General features: G+C 42.1%; 1 protein-coding gene across 8 annotated transcripts in view; it reads left to right on the forward strand.

The window, feature by feature from the left end:
- Window positions 1-14,798, forward strand: part of ERG (ETS transcription factor ERG) — a 176,615-nt gene that overhangs the window by 141,960 nt on the left and 19,857 nt on the right. For 4 of the 8 annotated variants that reach the window (XM_032464733.1, XM_006193433.2, XM_014566628.2 and 1 more), the window contains 2 exons: window positions 12,836-13,039; window positions 13,857-13,937. The exons of 1 other annotated variant lie outside the window; for it this stretch is intronic. In XM_032464733.1, coding sequence (XP_032320624.1) covers window positions 12,836-13,039; window positions 13,857-13,937 — 285 coding nt within the window. The remainder of the gene's footprint in view (window positions 1-12,835; window positions 13,040-13,856; window positions 13,938-14,798) is intronic. 3 more of the 8 variants (XM_014566629.2, XM_032464659.1, XM_032464783.1) reach the window with 1 other exon arrangement.

Raw genomic sequence — 14,798 nt, forward strand, 5'->3', positions numbered from 1 at the left:
TTAACGCTCGCAGTTCACCGAGGCCGCAGCTGTGACCGCCCTCCTCCCTCAGTGGCCGTGTACCACATGGTAGAAACCTGTTTCTTGTGACGCCCTCCATGAACAGAGTGAACTGCACCAGCAAACAGCTCAGTGCAGACAGAGAGCCAGCGTGCCCAGTGTGAGTCTTTTTGTTTGTCTGGTTTATTAGAAGGTCAGGATTTTGCGTTCTTGGAGTGGCAGAAGGCTCATGTAGCCTACACGCAATCCTTCCAAATGTGGCATCTCTGAGCTGGGCTTGAAAGCAGATAAGTAACGAGTCACAGAAGAATATACTCTCCAACCAAGCCCAGATGGCCAACATATGACGATTTAATCTTACTAGAGTTATTTATAAGCTTGTCTGTTCCATTAGATTGTGAGCTTCGCGGGTTGGTGATTGTATCTTTTGCATGCTTACCCAGAGGACAAAGCAGCAAGCTGGTGGCCTGTGTGCAGAGGTCACTAAACGTGCATTTCTTGATTTAATGGAAATCCAGATTTAGTTAGTGGGACTCACAGATCACAGGAGTTGGAGCTGCAAGATTCTTGATGGTCTTAGTTCAACTTTGTATTAGGTTCTTCAAAGAAACAGAGCCATCCCGTCTCTCTTTCTTTTTGTCTCTGTCTCTCTTGTCCTCTCTTTGCTTTCCTCATTCTGCCAAGTAAAATGCTGCTTTTTCTAGAAACACCCTCACAGATACACCCAGAAATAATGTTTAACCAACTATCTAGGCGTCCCATGATCCAGTCAAGTGGACACATACAATTAATTATCAGAAATCTCTTAAACATGAGAAAATGGAGCCCTAGAGAGGTGAAGCAACTCTCCCGAGGACAGACTCACAGATGGGCGAGACCAGACCAGGCCCTAGGCCTGTGTTCACTTGTACTTAAAGCACTTGTTGGTAAAACTATACATTCCTTTTTCTTTCTAATTAAAGTATAGTTGATTTACACAATTTTGTTAATTTCTGGTGTACAGCATAGTGATTCCGTATTTTTGAAGATTATACTCCATGACAGGTTATTACAAGATAATGGGTATAATTTTCTGTGCTGTGCAGTATCTCCTTGGTGCTTATCTGTTTTATGCATAATAGTAGTATCTCTTAATACCATACCCCTAATTTGTCCTTCTGCCTCCCCTCTCCCCTTTGGTGAGCACAAGTGTGTTCTCTACATAAACTACGCATTTCTTTATTTTATCTTGTCATGCTTCTGAACACCCCCAGGGATCTCTCCCATTATGCCTGCACTATGGAATGTGTTTCTATAAGCGTCTGTTTTACAATTTTTTTGTGTGCTAAGTCAAGCAACTAAAGAACCAAACCAACTAAAACTTAAAGCCTAAAACCAAACCTAATTATATTTTTAAACTATGAGCTGAGTCGTGACTGAGGAAACTGCAGTTGGGTTTTATATGTGTGTGTGGAATCGTAAAAACAGAAATGGCGAGAGCCACTATCTGCGGAGTGTACACAATTGTCAGGCACTTGGCCATGTACTTTGTTAGAGAGATATTATCTCATTTAAATCCCACAACTACCCTATGGTGTCGGTGCTATTTACTATTCTCACTTTACAGATAAAGAAACTAAAAACTAGGAGAACTAAGAGAGTTTCCCAGGATGTCCCAGCTAATGATTTGGAGAGACGGAATTCTGACTTAGTTCTGTCTGAATCTAGAGTTTGAGTTCTTATTCGTACACAACAAACACCATCAAAAGTGCCTGGGAAGAACACAAGGGAATAGAATGATGGAATGTATTTGTGAGATTGTTGCAGAGATTCTGAAATGGCCTTTTCAAAAGATACTCTGTTAATACATAAAGGAGGGGAGGAGATGTTCACAATTATCTACCATGCTGTTCAGCACTTAACCCTACGCCTCCATGATAATGATTTATCTGTTTTTCTTGAAAACCAAGAAATGAATAGAATTGAATTGAAAATACCTTTGATTTAGCAAGAGTGACTGAGAAGATGTTAGTAAATGTAGAAAAAAATTAAGATAGATGATTCTGGCTTGGTTCCTCCTGTGTTGAAGATCCCTATGGGGAGAGTTAGGTTTATTTATTTTGAAGACCGCTATGGGTCACCCACAAGGCAGTTCAGTGGGCCCATGTAGAGCTTGGGGTTAAAATCTTTTATCAGAAGTCATCACACTTGAGTTCTAAACTGTGCCATTTCTGAGCTCTGGGAAGTCAGTCTTGCTGTTCCTTAGTTTTTTTGACACCGAAATAAAGATGATAGCAATGCGTACTTTATCTGGTGCTGTATGGATTGAATAAGACAATATGTGTGAAATGCAAAAACAGTGCTAGGGATATAGTAGTTCTCCCAAAAACTGCAGCTCTTTTCATATTTGATCAGGCATTTGGGAGAAAGCTCTAGACGCAAGCGATAGCATGTGTTACGGGTTGAATTGTGCCCCCACAAAAAGATATGTTGAAGTCCTAACTTTCAGTGCCTTGGAATATGACCTGATTTGGAAATAGAGTATTTTGAGATTTGATCAAGCCAAGATGAGGTCATGAGGGTGGGCCTAATAAAATGATTGGTGTCCTCATAAAAAGGGGAAATTTGGATGCAAACATACACAGAGAGAAGATGTGAAGACATGGGGAGAAGGCCATGTAAAGATGGAGGCAGAGATTCGAAGGATGCAGCCCCTAGGCAGAGGAACACCAAGGACTGCTGACCACCACCAGAAGCTGGAAGAGGCAAAGGAGGATTCTACCTAGAGTCCCAGAGGGAGCGCAGCCCTCCTGACACCTTGATTTCAGACTTCTAGCCTCCAGAAATATGAGATAATAAACTTCTTTTTTTTTAAGCCACTTTTGTGGTGCTCTGTTCTGGAAACCCTTGGAAAGTATACAGCATGCATGTTGTAATTAGAACATGGGAGTACAGAATGCCCAGTGATGTCTATGGAATGAGGAGAGTGGAGGACCAAGGACAAAATTCCAGGAGCATCAACATTTAAAGAGGGGCAAAGAAAGAAAACCAGGAAGGGAGAAACCTGTAAGGAGAACAAGTCATTCCACTTCTAACACATGATGAGCGTAAGCAGTGTTGTCATGGCATAACTACAGGGAGGCAACAGGGCAAATAAAGAAAAACAAGATCCCCAAACTAGATAATCCACTCAAGAAGAGTTGAGACTGACTCCATCCAAATAGTTTGGCATGTCAGAATGTGAAAGATATCTTTAGAGCCCAATGAAAATAATTCAGTCATGTATTTTTTTAATTAAAACACAATGGAATTGTTGATTCTCACCAAGTTGAGAGTAGGCATACTTTTTCTTAATTTTTTTTTTTTTACAGTTTTTGGCTCTTTCATAGGGTTTAAAACACTTCATTGGTACAATTAATTTTTTGATAATCGATTAATTAATAAATGAATCAAGTAGAGCAGAGCATGAGGTAGTTTGATGGTTGCACTGAAAGTGGAAATGTTTTAAAGTAAATGTTAAAAAAATGCAGAGAAGACTCTTGGTTCTAGTGAAATATTGAACTTAAAAGGACGTCTTGCAGAGCACCTGGAAATGATGCCTAGACTCTAACATCCTTTTAAATGCACAGCTGATCTGAGGAGAAAGTTCAGTGAATTCCTTAGGGATTAAAGACAACGGAGAGAACTGAGAATAGGGCACCCCATTCTTATGTGATCACCTGGTTGTCTTAGATGGCATGGATGGGGTGGGGTTCCAATGTCTATGATACAGAGGTTTGGATTTTAAAGGCCAGTTGCAGGCAGGAGATGAGATCTTGGGCTTGCACAAAGCAGGAGTTGGACATGATCCCTCCCATTATCCTATACACACGTGCACAAAGCTGTGTTCCAACAATCCCAGTCTGTGAAATTAACCATTGAAAAGAGATCATGGGCTAGTGATAGCCTTGGGCACCTGGCAGAAGTAAACACAAAATCTTGGAGAAGCATTCCTTCAATTCAAGCTTTACTAAATTCCTACCGATAAAGACCCACTGAAGATGACTCTGCAACCCAAATTACAAAAACAGGAAGAAACCATCTACCAAGACCAAGATTTAGCAGAAACAACAGGCAACATGATTAAACCCTCAAGAATGTTAGATATTTGAGTAAATGGATTTTAAAATGACTAGATCCATAAAAGAAGGAGTCAAAAAAGAGGAAGAAGACATTATGGGAAAGAACAGACAATCCTAAAGAAGAAACAATAGATTTCCTAACAACACAAAAACAGTCTTCAAGACTCAGTGTCAAAAAAATATTGAAAACTCAGTAGATGGGTTCAACGGTTGATTTGATAATGCTGAATACTGAATTAAAGGAGGGAGACTTGAGAGTGTTCTCAAAGTGCAGCACAGTGACAAAGAGGTGGAAAATAAGAAAAAAAAGTCAATAATTGGGAAGGACTCATGGTAATATCCTATGTAGATCTAATAGAAATTCCAGAAAGAAGGAAATAAAGAGAATGGAAGAGATGAAATATTTGAAGAGATAAAACCTAAGACTTTCCCAAAACTGATGAACAAAACCATTCTCCAAATACAGGAAGCACCAGTCAGAGAAGAATAAATAAGAATTAGTCTGCTCTAATCACATTATGGTGAGACCACAGAACACCAAAGACAAAGTATTTTAGAGCCAACTAAAGAATAAAAACAGACTGTCTAAAAATAATGATAGTTATGAGGCCAGCAAACTTCTCAACAACAAAACAGACCACAGAGGGCAGTAGAGGAAAATCTCCAGTGAGCTGGGGGAAACTGACAAAACTCTAAATATCTTCTGGTCTCTTAACCTTTTTTTTTTTTTTCTCTTTTTTCTGCCACAGACTCATTTAGTAACTTGGTAAAGTCAATGGATCCTTTAGAATAATATCTTTAAATAAACTTCAGAGGAATACAAAGGAAACTAACTACATAGAGAGTACATTCTAAACTATTATGTAAATTGAGAGTGAAATAAAGATACTTTCAAACAAAGGGTGAGAGTTGGTTGCTAACTGACCTTCACTTTAGGGAGTAACGCAAGATTTAGTAAACAAAAAGAGAGAACAGATCTTAGAAGAAAGGAGTGAAATATAAGGACACGGTTGCAATGAAACTGGTTAATATGAGGGCAGATCTAGCAAGAAATGGATGTGAACTGACAACACAGCGTCCTATCTGGGGAGTAGAGGGACAAGGTGGAATAGAAATACTGGCCAACATTATCGGATAAGATTAAGGGTGAATGACTAGAGTTGAAGGTTCCCCAGATCCTTGCATTCTTTGGGAAAAGGACATTTGGTGATTAAATTTAGATTTTGTTTAAAGACTGACAAACAAAGAAATAGAAGTAGAATGTTGAACAGTCAACCATTAGAGAGGAAAGAAACAAAAAAAAAAGGAACAAAGGAAAATGGATGAATCCAATCAGACATTTGGAAAGGAGAACTAAAGAGGAACAGACAGTAATAGAAAGCATAAAGTGGTAGAAATCAGATATGTCAGTAACAATAAATGTAAGTGACCAAACTCGCCATGAAAGACAGAAAGTGATAAAGTAGATTAAAAAAAAAAACTCCAAAGTTAGTTAAGTACTATTTACAGAAACATCTACCACAGAGAAGGACTGAGAGCAAACAGATGGGACAAGACATATTAGTCAAATTCCAATCAAAATAAAGCAAACAAGAATGGAAACAGAAAGCAGAAAGCATTACTGTAGAAAATTAAGGGTTATCACATAATTTTTAAAAGTTTATATTTATAAAGAATATATAAAATGATAAAATTGTAAACACATAATAACATAGTCTTAAAATACATAAAGAACTCTATGGAGAAATAGACAAATCCACTTTAGTGAGAGATTTTAATTTGCCTTTCTCAGCATTTGATAGATTAATGATGTGAAAATTACGTATGCGTTACTAATTTTGATTCAGTGGTTATTTATAGAAATCTGCACTCAACGATGAGAAGATATGCCTTCTTTTTAAGCGCTCAAAGGACTTTTGCAGAAATTGACCATGTCGTAGGCCACCAAAAGAGTAACCACCAGGATTTAAAAAATCACTTTCATGTTAGACTTCATTCACTGGCCAAAGTGCAATAAAATTCGAAATCGGTAATTATCAATGCAATAACTGAACTCCATTCATAGTTTGGAAATTAAAAGGTTCAGGAATAACCTTGAGGGTAGGTTCTTTACTTGAGATCAAATTTCAATTTCTGGTGGAGTGAAGCTCAGATTTGAGCCATTTCTCTTTATTGGACTTTATAAACGTAAGTCTGTTCCTACGAGGCGGCAAAATGTTAAATCTTATTTTTGCAGGCTTCTGAGTGTCTTGGAGAGCAGACTGGCGGACTTGCCAGGGTCTGGTTTTATAAACAAAGACCTCATAGGATTGTGATATGGCTTAGAGGTACATTTTATTTTTTTTGGTATTTGTTCATTACCGAGGGTGATTTTTCTATCTGGAAGCCAATATTTTGCATTGCTATTGTTCAAGACAAATGACACTCAGGGCTTATATTATCACCAAGTTGGTTCTTGCTTAATCTTGCTTTTATTCATTCCTCTTGGGGGGTCTCTGAAACAGGATGTTTGCCTGCATGAGATATTTTGTTTCATGAAGACGCAGTATGTCTTCAGCAATGCAATATCCTTTTGCCTAATTTAAATATCGACTTAATATTTTCCTGGCAGCAGTGGGGCTCTACTAAGTCAGAATCCAGTTTCAGGGAAGTGTAAAAAAAGAAAATTCAACCCTCCCCCCCAGCACTGCTTGACCCCCACCTCCAGTACCTTAAACAGGGCAACTCCAGAAGACAGCTTTGCTTTTGTTTGTTTTAATCCCAGTGTACTGAAATAGCATTCATAAACTTTTAGATATTAACCATGTAATCGAAGATACAAATAAGAGGCTTTAGAGAGAGAGATGGCTTTTTTTTCTTTTACCCTGTACCGCGAATCTTTACCATTTTGATGTCCGCGAAATGCGGGGTGATGATACAGATGTTTTCAAAACAATTGGCCTGGAGGGCTGCACGCAAAACAGCTTATCTCCAGTGGCTCATAGTTCATCTGACAGAAACCCCTCCAAAAGCTTCTTAAAATAAAGCAATAAATCAGACTTCTGTGTTTAAAGGAAGAGGCTGCTCCTGTGATAATAGATTGCCTATTTCATTTTAGCAGAGTTTGCAATGCAAAATCCAGTATGTGGATGCATTATTTCTCTGCAATATGTTATTGTTGGCAAAGTGCTTTCACATACATTATCTCATTTACTTTCCAATTCCCCTAGCGTTTCACTTAATTACCCACAATAAAAAGAAAACAGATTCCAGAGAGGTTAACTTTTACATCTAATGAATGGTTGAGTCAGAATCCAAATATGGCTAAGCTGGCTCCCAATAAAGCCTTTTATTTTTATCACCAAGTTTGCTGTGCTTGATGTAATTTAAGACATTCGTTGATTCCTTAGACATTTGCAATGACTCTGAAATTCCTAGATCATAAAGTCCAGTCTTCTTAGCAAGATACTCAAGGCTCTCCTTGGTCTAACCCTAGCTTTCATTTCCACCCTCATATGTTTCTGTGCTCCCTCTTAAACCCTCGACTCCAGCTACACTGAAATGCTCACATGTCCCTCAAAACATCACGTGATTCATGCCTCTGTGTCTGTGAAGCTGGGCTTAAGCTCTTCCCCTCAACTAAAGGGCTTCTCTGCTCTGTCACCGTCTGTCTAAATCCTTTTTGTGAATACAGGCTCAAGCCAAACCCTTCTGGTGAAACCTTTCCCTTTGTTCTGGTTGGGACCAGTTGCTACTTCTCTGTACTCCCACATCCTGCTTGGATAACCCAGATTTCCTTCTGCTTGGTGGGTGCTGTTCATGGCTGCCTCCCTCGGGAGACTCTCAGCATCTTCGTCTTGGCCGCCTCTGAATCCCTGAAGCACCTGTCCCTGCAGCAAATGCTCAGTAACTCAGTTAAGTTCAGCTTAGTCCCTATCCTGTTGGAGTCATTCCTTAGGTCCTTGGAGTCTGCGTACTGTTTATGGAAGAAACCCAGGCTCAGTCTTGAGGTTAGGTGACAGGTTTTGATGTACTGCTACCTGGAGACAGAGGGTGTGGGGTCACACCTGAACAGAGGCAGAGGTGACCCTTGGTTGGGGCTCATTCTGTCACTCCCTCCCCTTTCTCCCTCACATGCATAGTTGGGGGTCAGGAGAAGGGATAAATCCTGCTGAATCTTGTGGGACCTTGGGAGCCGCCTTCTGTGTTGGTGGGTTGGGGCAGAAGCAAGAAAGCTTTGCTGACATATCTTGGGCCATGGAGGAAACCTAGGGCACTCTCTGTGGAGTTGAAAGGTGAGCCAGGACCCAAAGCACTGACCTGAACCCTAAAAACACTCTCTGTAGTTGTATCATCCATCTGCATCTGCATCCCTGGTGACCCAGAGAGCTGGGGGAGAGCCCGGCAGGGGCTCTGTCACCGAGGCAGCGGCTGGGCCATCAGTCTTGTTATCACTTCCCTGCCCAGAGATTCACTGTAAGTGCTCACACCTCAAGGGCATGGAGGACAGATGCCCAAAGGAGGTGGTGAGTGTAGGTGAGGGTAAAAGAAAGGGTGATTCCTCAAGCGGTGGGTGGTGTGTGGGCACAGGCATGGGGTGTTGGTTCAGGAGATGGCAGCTGGTTGTGTGTGCTGTAGGATGAAGGGGGCGGTGGTTGGGGATGACACCCATGACAATGGTGGGGCCCAGAGCCCTAAGGGCCACGTGCTTCAGGCTGAAGAGTTTGGACTTATCCCTTGCGAACTATTCTCTATTACATCATCTGTAGAGTAGGTCCAGAATTATGGCGCCCATGGACAGGTTGGAAAGGAGCATCTTCATTTACTCTATCAAGTGTCCATATTTTGTTTTTAATATTCTTTTCTTATTAATGTATAGGGTAGAGGTGCGGAGATCAAATTCCAAAAGGATACAGGAGTAACGTGACTTTGTGTAATTTTATTCTTTTCAAATGAAGCAATTCCTGTTAACAAACTGTATGAGAAAATAACATTAAAATTCTATACCTTTGAAAGTTTTATAAAAACACACACACATATATATATATATTCCTTTGTAAGACCTTGTTTTGATTCTAAAACAGGGGATACATTTTTTCATAAATAACTTTTTAACCAAATAACTTATTGTAGAAATAAGAGAAGATATACAATTCAGTGAAAAGAAAAGAATCTAAAAATCTTCATTACTTTTTCCTCAGAGACAGTAGTTGCCATTTCACTGCATATCCCTCCAAAATTCTTTCCATGGGTAGATTTGTATTTCTTTGTAAAATATAATTATGCTACCGTAATGTTTTCAAATTTTTAAATTTAATCAATTTGACTTTTTTTTTTTCATAGCAATAAATATATTCAGCAGTGTAATTTTTAGTTTCTAACTATCACAGGACTGTTCCTAAATGTATTCTCTTTTTGCGGGACATTTAGGGTGTTTCCAGTGTTTTGCTATTATAAACAACGCCACAAAGAACATCCTTGAAAATAAATCATTGCGCACTTCCTCTATTATTTCCTTAGGGTAACTTTCTAGAAGTGGAATTTTTAGTTCAGAGATGATGCACATTTTTTAAAAGGCATTTGAAATATATTGCTGAATTGTTTGTTGGAAAGGTTGTAGTGATTTATGCTCACGCCAGCAGTCCCAGAGAATTGCCGTCTGACCAATCCAAAGTGAGAATTTAGAGATAATAACAGAGCAGGTCAAGGAGGAATTGGTCTCTAGGGTCTTGCATGCGATTGCCTTAAAGTAAAACTGAATGAGCCATTATGACCTTGGCCTTAGCAAGGGAAACCAATTACTGGGCAAACCAAGGGACAGTGGAGAGCTTGGACCTCTTCGCTGGCTGTCTTCCTCAGATGTCATCTGACTGTTTTAACATGAGCCCAGTAACTTTCAGGAAGATGTTGATGAATCATTTAAAAAATATCTGATTCCACCATTAAGAGAAGAAAATGCATTTCTAGAGTGAACTGATTTCTAGGAAGTAGTTATACCAAAACGTAGTCCTCCCATGTTGTTAAAAGCAAAACAAAACAAAAAGAAAGCTTTGGCTGATATCTAGCAGAGGAATTTATAGGAAATGACTTGGGGACCCCTATGGAAAGGAGAGCCTTCCATGTGAGGGGGCTGTTTAACCGTCCTCTGCACAGAAACAAGGAAAGAGGACTTGAATTAAGGGCATCATCCTAAGGGCAATATATGATCTGATCCTGCATCATGAGGAAGTGTGACATACCATGAGAAAAAGGGGGGGGAAAGACCTTCTGTGGCAACAGTCTGGGGTTTTGAACATTTTATCCCTGGAAGCACAATCCTGACCCAATGGCAAAGAGCCATCTGAACTTCAATGAGTTGGGCAAAGTTAACATTCAATTTTCGCAGACTAACAAAATGTTTCCATGTGTTTGGATTACCAAGGGGTGCACACACCTTTCTGTCAACACTGCCATTTGAGCTTTTGGAGAAGTTCTGCTGCAACGGGAACGTTTCCTAGTTTTCAGATTCTGTGCACCGATGGCTGATTGCGAGTGTGAGTCGTGTAGCATTGGTTGAAATCCACTACGTACTGGTCATAGAGGACTCGCGGTCCCTGTGACCAGCAATTCCATATCTTGGTGCTCACCCGAGGTCAGCGCTTCACCAAGGGTAATGTGCACATGGATCAGCTGAGGATCTTGGGAAAATAGACTCTAATTCCGCGGGTCCGAGGGGGCTTCTGGGATTCCGCATTCTAATGAGTTCCCAGGGGATGTGGCTGCTGCTAGGTCTCTCAACCACCATCTGAACAGTGAAGTCCCAGGGTAGACGGTCTGAACCGCATTAAAATTACCTGGACAGCTCACGCCTGGGCTGCCCCCCAGCAGAATTCAGTCAGAATCCTCGTGGGTGAGACAGGTGTCAGTAGGTTTTCATCTCCCCGTCATTGCCCAGGCAGCGGACCAAGGCAGGCTCCTTCACATGTGTGCAGGGAGGTAGACACAGGGATGTTCATCAATAAGTAAATTGGGTATATTCATAGAGAGGTGCCCGAGAGCTGCTGAGATAATGGAATATACCTCCATAGCTTAACTTGGACACACCTTGAAAATACAGCGCTGAGCACCAAAAGCAAATCAGATACCACTGATGTTCACTTTAAAGGCACAAAACAATAGATGTAGTGGATCTGGTAAGAGATACATAAGGATGACGGCTGTATCACTTTAGGATAGAGGTTACTCCTGGGGGGTCCAGGAGGGAAATGGGATAGGAATGGATTCTATCGGATTTGAAATAATTTCTTTCTATTAAAAAAAGATATGAAATGGTAGAGAATGAACAAAAGAAGGGAGGGAGGGGGAGGCAGAAAGAGAGGGAGAAAGGAAAAGAAAGAAGAAAGGGAGGGAGAATTCTAGTCTCAGGACTGTGTCTGGTTGTTTCTCACTGACTTCTTAGACTGAAATGTGTTCCAGCAGGACACCGCCTGCCCATTCTCAAGCACCTCAGAACATTAGTAAGACCAAACAAGGTTCTAAAATTATTAGCTAGAAAGAGATTCAGAAGGGCTATTTATTCCCACAGTAGATGTTTCCACTTGTGATGACCCGAACATCATGGCAGGCTTGCCTGCTCTGGGCCAGTCCAGAGGACCAAGACCAAGGCTTTCCATCTCTCATGTGAAACAGACACAGGAGAAGCAGCCTCCGGAGGCCGCAGTGAGCTGAGAGACCCTGGGATTAGAGCTCTGGGCTCCTGATTCTTGCCCTGGTGTCTCTCAGCTCTCAGGGGACCCCAGGAAGGAGCCCTGTGTGCCAGTGGTGCCCCGAGGACCCCTCCACCCAAGCTGTTTGTGTGGGGTGCTTCCAGCTTGTGTTTCCGTTGGGGATCACCTGCTCCTTCTCCCCAGGGCCCTGTCCTCCTGGTCCTGCCGGGGTCCCCTCCCATACATGGCAGTGGAGCGTGATGCTGCCTGCATCCTGTGGGGTGTTTCTACCACAGCTGTGGACTGTGGAAGCCAGCCTGCCTCCTGCAGGTGTGAGTTACTGGCAAAACCAAGTTCCCTGCAGGAAAGGCATGTAACTGACAGCTCTCTCTTAGAAACCCAAGCGCACAGGAGGTGCTAGCCTTCTGGTTGACCTCCACTTTACCTCCAGTTCTGTGCTCCATAGTTTTTCATCTTTCATACAAATACTGTTGTGTTTTTCTTGGTAATCTGTAATTAGCAACCTCCTGACATGTGTGGTCTTAGTTTCATATAAAGATGCCAGTAGTTTTCTAAGGAAAGAAGATTTTCATTTATTCTTATTTTTTCCCCCATTCTTTCTTTTTTTGGATTGAAGTACAGTTGATTTACAGTGCTGTGTTAGTTTCAGGTGTGTAGCAAAGGGATTCAGTTACACGTACGTCTATAGCTATAGCTGTTCTTTTTCAGATGAATAAATGAATAAATAAAAATGAAAAGAAATTAATAAAAAGAGAAGCCCATCCCTGTGGGAAACCTTGGACTAGCTGAGCAACAGGAGCAGGTGGTACGAATAATCCTGAACTTTCAGAACAATTCACCTGGAAGACAGTGGTCTCTGACTGAGTCGGTTTGTTCCCCAAAGATGATCTCCTGGGACCAGTCACCGAGCCTGGCTTGAGGCCGTGCTTCTGGAAGAGCAGGAGGGGTGGTCTGGAAATCTGTGGCTGGCGGGAGATCCCACCTGGGATGTGGCTCTGCCCAGAAGTTTGTCTCCAGGAGTTGATCAAATGTGCTTGCATCCCCTTTCAGATCCTACACTATGGAGTACAGACCACGTCCGGCAGTGGCTGGAGTGGGCAGTGAAAGAATACGGCCTTCCGGACGTCGACATCTTATTATTTCAGAATATTGACGGAAAGGAACTGTGCAAGATGACCAAAGACGACTTTCAGAGGCTCACCCCGAGCTACAATGCTGACATCCTTCTGTCGCATCTCCACTACCTCAGAGAGAGTAAGACGGTCCCCACTCCAACAGAGATCCCTGTCGAGAGGTTCTTGTTAACCTGAGATGCAGAGAGGTCCGTCCTCTTTCTGCCCCAACCCGATTCCCATTTAAGATTGAGAGAACTGAATGCTTAGAAGGTGATGACTTAGATGAATGTGTAGTGAGTAGCCCTGCTGCCTCCTCCAGGGTCCCCCAACCAAGAAGATCACATGTCAGAGGGAAACACATTGTTTATTATTCATCCAGTCACCCATTATTTCATCTCCACGATGCCTAAATTGAAAGAGGAACCTTACAGAAAGGCTCCTCCTTGATGAGAATTATGGAGTTTATCTTCCCTAAAGCCGAACCAAGCTCCCCTTCCACATTCCGCTGGAAGATGACACGAGCGAGGTGTCTGCTCGGTGTCTTGAGGTGTGGCCCAGGCCTGTCAGAGTGGGAATGGCATACTGGCGATGAGAGGCATGAATCCACAGAGTCTGCTGCATGCTTTACTTCTTCAAATGTCAAGCATGATCAGAAGGAGATGTAGACGTAGTGCAGCAATGGGTGGTGTGAACTCTTGAGTGTCAATGCTTTGCCTGGCATCCCAACCACTTTTTCCTGGAATTAAACATGGGCCCCCCATCCAGGTTTTAACACGCTAACAAGTAGCAGGGCCATGGACAGATTTCCAAGCAGCCCTTAATATTAGGGTGGGGATTGGGGTGGGGATGTTTGTCTTTCTTCTTCTTCTTCTTCTTTTTTTTTTTTTTTTTTTAAGGAAGGTCATTCGCTCTCTCTTTTTTTTCATTTGGATGTTGCTTTGTGTTTTGTTTTGTAGCACCTCTTCCACATTTGACTTCCGATGATGTTGATAAAGCCTTACAAAACTCTCCACGGTTAATGCATGCTAGAAACACAGGTAATGCTGGCCCTGCCCCTCCCCACAGGACAGGCATAGGCTCTTGTCTGCAGGCTGCATGCTTTCCAGGTAGAACGTGGGACGTTCATCAGGTTGAGGGGTCCGTGGTAGGTCGGAGACTCTGTGCTGGAGGCACACAAGGCAGGGGGCGCTCTTCGGTCCCTGAACACTTCCCCCTCTCCTCGCCAGGGGAAGGATTTCTTTCAACCAGGAGCTGGGTGGAATTAGCCTTTGGCCATAGCCTTAGCCCATGTGCTGGATTACAGTCAGTCCTCCAATAGGCACTGTGCTGATTATAGAAACTGAAAGCATCTTCTGGATAAAGTGACCCTTAGGATTCTCCAATTTTTTTCCCTTTATAAATTTTTATTGTTAAAGGAATGTTGACTTGGACAAGCAGTTTTATTTTCCCCTTTGGTAAAGGCTTAGGCCATTTGAGTTGTCTGGACGTTAATCTCCTCGCACAGACTGTACCTTTGCAAAAGGAGGTTGGAGGGGATGTTGCTTGTTTTTTGTGAGCTTTGGTTGAGAGGGAAACTGTGTTATAATTTTGGCAGATATGAGATTAGTTACTAACCGAATACCTGCTATCCTGTGTCTAACCATTGAGTCTACCTTTTATGTATTTGTTTGTTTATCTGTGTATTTGTTGTGCCTGAGCCTTGTGGAGTTTAACATACTGCTTCTCCCCAGCTAACCCTCCTCCCTCCCGTCCTAGTAAAGGCTGAGAGTAGAGGCTGGGCTTTCTGTGGATGAATGTTCTCCTGGTCCCATGCATTTCCTCCCTCCTGATGGAGACACAACAGAAGCATGGCCTCAGGCTGCTCACCCCCCGTACCAGCCTGCAGGGACCCTCTGCCA

The sequence above is a fragment of the Camelus ferus genome, chromosome 1 (assembly GCF_009834535.1).
Source record: "Camelus ferus isolate YT-003-E chromosome 1, BCGSAC_Cfer_1.0, whole genome shotgun sequence".
Taxonomy (NCBI): Eukaryota; Metazoa; Chordata; class Mammalia; order Artiodactyla; family Camelidae; genus Camelus; species Camelus ferus.